We start from the raw sequence: 3,957 nt of genomic DNA, 5'->3' as shown, positions 1-3,957 counted from the left end.
ACTGAATTATGACTTAAGCATAAGACTCTGTATGGTAGGGTGTTACAGTCAACTTCACGTGAAGTTAATAACTAAGAACGGTTTCACGTCCACATTTAAATCATGTGGAATTTATTTTCCACGTCAGCATTTAATTTTTTTTAAATATATATTATATCACCATTTTTACTAAAATACCCCTTTAATTAAATAAAAATAAAAAAATATTTTTTATTGAATTTTAAAAAATAAAATAAAAATTGAATAACAATATAAAATTAATGAGCATAATGAATCACAAAATCAATCTTTTTATAAATTAACGAGGCTTGAACCGATTAGTTTAATATAATGATACTTGCCTAATTGAAATTTAGGACACGCGTTCCGTAGTCATTGAAGAAATATTATTGTCTTTACCACAAGTTGTTTTTCGCGTCCGTATGTGAGTGGCGCCCAAATCAATTTTTTGTTTGAAACAAAAAAAAAAATTCAATACACTAAAGTAAAGCAACAAAATAAATAAATACAATAAAAAAACAAAACAGAACATAAAAATTATCAATTTCCTGTTATTTTTTACAATACTATCAACAATAAAAAAGATTAATACCATTTTATTTTTTTTAACTCAAAAACCCCTTCTTTATATGATCTCAACACCTATTTTTTTATTGTTGAAAATTCTATCATTACGTTTTAACCAAATATTATAAATCACTGCAAAAAAATCCAATCCCACATCTTCTGCTTATCTTTTCTATTAGGTATATTAGTCCAACTCTCAATAAATTCTTTGATGATTCTCAAGATAGCCCAAACTCTATTAAAACACTTCAACCAAACGTACCATCTATAAATTTCTTATGAGCTCAAAGGTATACCTTAACAACAATTTGAAGCAATTCATCCCATTAAAATAAACCTTTAAGATACCCAACTAAAAGGCAATTCGGCTTGGCAATCCAAAATTTAATCTCTTTCTTTTTTTAACTACAACACTCAAACCCATTACCTTTCACCAGAAGAACTTGTATGGTAGTTTTCTTTTTCCTAACCACACTATTGACATTGACGTTATAATAATGTTGGCTATGATTAAAAGACCATAAGGAGAGATGTGATTCTAGCTTATGATAATCCATATGAATTTCTTGGCTTGGAACTTTAGTATTTTCCATTACTAACAAACAAGAAAATCAACGGGAGATAAATGAAAAAATGAAAAAGTGAAGCCAAAGTTACTTCTTCTTTCCTGCTTTTCCTTCTTTTCTCCTTATAATTTCATCAGCATATTTGATACCCTTACCTTTGTATGGTTCCGGGGGTCTCCATCTACGAATTGAAGCAGCAAACTGGCCAATATCAGATTTGTCATATCCGCTGATCGTGATTCTGGTGTTGTCTTCTACCTTCACTTTCAGGCCATCAGGAATTGTCATCTTAACAGGATGAGAGAATCCAAGATTCAGCACTATCTCTTTTCCTTCTACCGTGGCACGATACCCAACACCGACCAGTTGAAGTTTCTTTTCGAAACCTTTAGAAACTCCAACAACCAGGTTGTCTGTTAGCGTCCTGATCACATTCATTCATTTAGTTAAATTCTCCTAAGAAAAGCATATCCTAATTACTAGGTCGTCTAGTCAACACTTAATTACAAAGCATACCCTACCAATGTTTTCTTGTCATAGTTCATAAGAATTTAACATCTACATATGAGTAAAAAATTTTATAAATTTACCACCATAAGGCGCAAGCATAGAAAACAAAACATTTGTTTACTACTAATAGATTAAATCTTGTAGCAAGAGGTGTTCCCAAGTCTCAAATACAAGAGGGATCAGTAAAATGAAGTACCTAAAAAGTCCATGCATTTGATTGGCCCTTCTAGTTTCGACTGCCTTCCTAACCCTTAGAGCGCCTGATTCCTGCGTCTCAACGATCACTTCGCGAGGATAAGTTAATCCAAGTTCTCCCAGGGGACCTTTTACCCGTATATCCTGCCCTTCTAATTTGATTGTAACATTGGATGGCACTTCAATTGGTTGCTTCCCAATTCGTGACTCCTTACATTCTGTAGTCATTTTACGGAAGCCAACATTTCTCGCAGTAAGAGTTGAAACTCTGAGCTTATTTTGCTCACCAAAAACGGTAGTCTTCAAATTGCTGAAATAGGATAGCACATGACCAGTGAGGTTTTTCGAGAAGTGCAAATTTCAAACAGAAGTAAAGTGCAATGTCCTACTAGAAGACAACACAAGCTTCACATAATAACAATAATAATAATAACAATAGCAGGAAGAATCTATTAACCATGTAAAACTTTTTGGAGGATTTCATGTTGAACTCCTCTTCAAGCTTTCACATGTAGCTCAAACAATATAAAAAACATATTCAGATATGTACCAACATTCCTCAAATGCTACCCTTCTCCTCACAAGCATTTCATCGAATACCAAGAATGCATCTTTCTTTCATTGACATCCAAAGACATGAATTATCACAGTATTGTCTACAATTATGGTCATCTTGATAACCAGACTCAGTTAACTCAAAACCCACTAATTTCCCCAAGTATGAACATAATTCGTCGACCCAAGCTTGTACAAGAAGTAAAAGCAAAACTATATCTACATGTTGAAGCAATGAGAGAGAGAGTTCAGAAAAATTGGGCAGAGTCAAAGTTTGAGACTGTGTGCTCCTATGACAAGAGAAGCTGAATTTCCAGAATGGATGAGTTTTGAATTCATTGTAATTCAACATTTCAAACCATATAATCAGCATCATTGAACAACAGTAGAAATGCAAAATTGCAGCACAGCAAATTATTATTTGCTTGAAGAGGAACTGAATTCGCAAAGAGGAAACAAGAAATAGTAATAGTAAGAGATAAAGGTAAATTTTTTTTACCTGATTTGAAGAGAAGAGGTAACCGAGGACGCCATTGTTAGGACTCAGAAGCTTGTGCTTCTTCTTCCACCAAGTGAAAAGCCTTATCCAAATAGCTAGCGACTGTTATTTGCTATGACGGATGGGTAATTTAGTAATTACACCTTCCGAACCAAAATTGAAATGGGTTCCATTAAACAGGCCACAAAAAGAAGCCCAATTTCAATGAATTTTTTGGTCCTAGGCCCAAAATAATCCGAGTTTTTTTAATTTTTTAAAATTAAATTAGATTTATTTTTATTTTTTAAAACTTATTGCTATTGGTTTCTAATTAACTTAGTGTTGTTATTAGAGAAAAGGACAAATAGGTTTCTGACTTTTTGTCCTGCAGACATTTTGTTTGAAAAATACTTTTAAGTATCTGACTTTCATAAAACTTGGACAGATTAGTCCCTCCGTCTAAATACTTCCGTCAGGGACTGATCCATCCAAGTTTTGTAAAGGTTAGGGACTTAAAAATATTTTTCAATGATCAGGGACGAAAATATTCGCGGAGCAAAAATTAAAGACCTATTTGTCATTTTCTGGTTGTTATTATTATTTTTTTCTTCTCTGTTTACAACCATTGAATTTGAGACTTGAGTCTAGGAAAAGTTTGGCAATGAATCATGTGTGTAAGCTTTATCTATTTTAGTTAAGAGAGCATGGAAAATATTTTCCTAGCGAGATATTTTAGGATAAAAATTAAAAAATTATGGAATATCTTAGTAAACTAACTTTTAGTGTCAGAGATCCGTAAAAAGAGAAAGGGAATATGGCATCACCAAACCAAAGGATGTGGATACATCAAGCAGTATTAAAAAAATAATAATTACATAGACGAAACATGATAAAATAAAAATAGAAAATTAGTGGGATTTTTTTATTTAAATAAATATTAAAAAATATTTTTAAAAAACATATGAATTTAAATTGTGTCAAAATATGTTGGATTTATTTTATATGAATCGTCTGTGAAATGAATTTTAACATCCAAAAAATAAAAATTAAAATGTATTTTATAGACTGTTTATACGAAATAGACTC

General features: G+C 31.9%; 1 protein-coding gene across 1 annotated transcript; it reads right to left on the bottom strand.

The window, feature by feature from the left end:
- Nucleotides 940-3,026, bottom strand: LOC107644831 (50S ribosomal protein L6, chloroplastic). The gene is made up of 3 exons (XM_016348769.2): nucleotides 2,893-3,026; nucleotides 1,840-2,148; nucleotides 940-1,557 (listed from the first exon to the last, which is right to left on the bottom strand). The coding sequence occupies exons 1-3, from the start codon at nucleotides 2,925-2,927 to the stop codon at nucleotides 1,221-1,223; spliced, it is 681 nt and encodes a 226-aa protein (XP_016204255.1). The 5' UTR covers nucleotides 2,928-3,026; the 3' UTR covers nucleotides 940-1,220.

Source organism: Arachis ipaensis, chromosome B05 (assembly GCF_000816755.2).
Source record: "Arachis ipaensis cultivar K30076 chromosome B05, Araip1.1, whole genome shotgun sequence".
NCBI lineage: Eukaryota > Viridiplantae > Streptophyta > Magnoliopsida > Fabales > Fabaceae > Arachis > Arachis ipaensis.
The sequence above is the reverse complement of the archived record's forward strand: the minus strand, read 5'-3'. Positions and strand labels throughout refer to the sequence as shown.

What these genes read in the sequence shown, in the direction of transcription:
- LOC107644831 (XM_016348769.2), bottom strand. Translation starts at nt 2,927, where the DNA reads ATGGCGTCCTCGGTTACCTCTTCTCTTCAAATCAG. An exon ending in ACCTCTTCTCTTCAAATCAG is followed by an intron (nt 2,149 to 2,892) that starts GTAAAAAAAATT and finishes ATCCTATTTCAG; the next exon opens with CAATTTGAAGACTACCGTTT. An exon ending in CAAATGCATGGACTTTTTAG is followed by an intron (nt 1,558 to 1,839) that starts GTACTTCATTTT and finishes GAATGTGATCAG; the next exon opens with GACGCTAACAGACAACCTGG.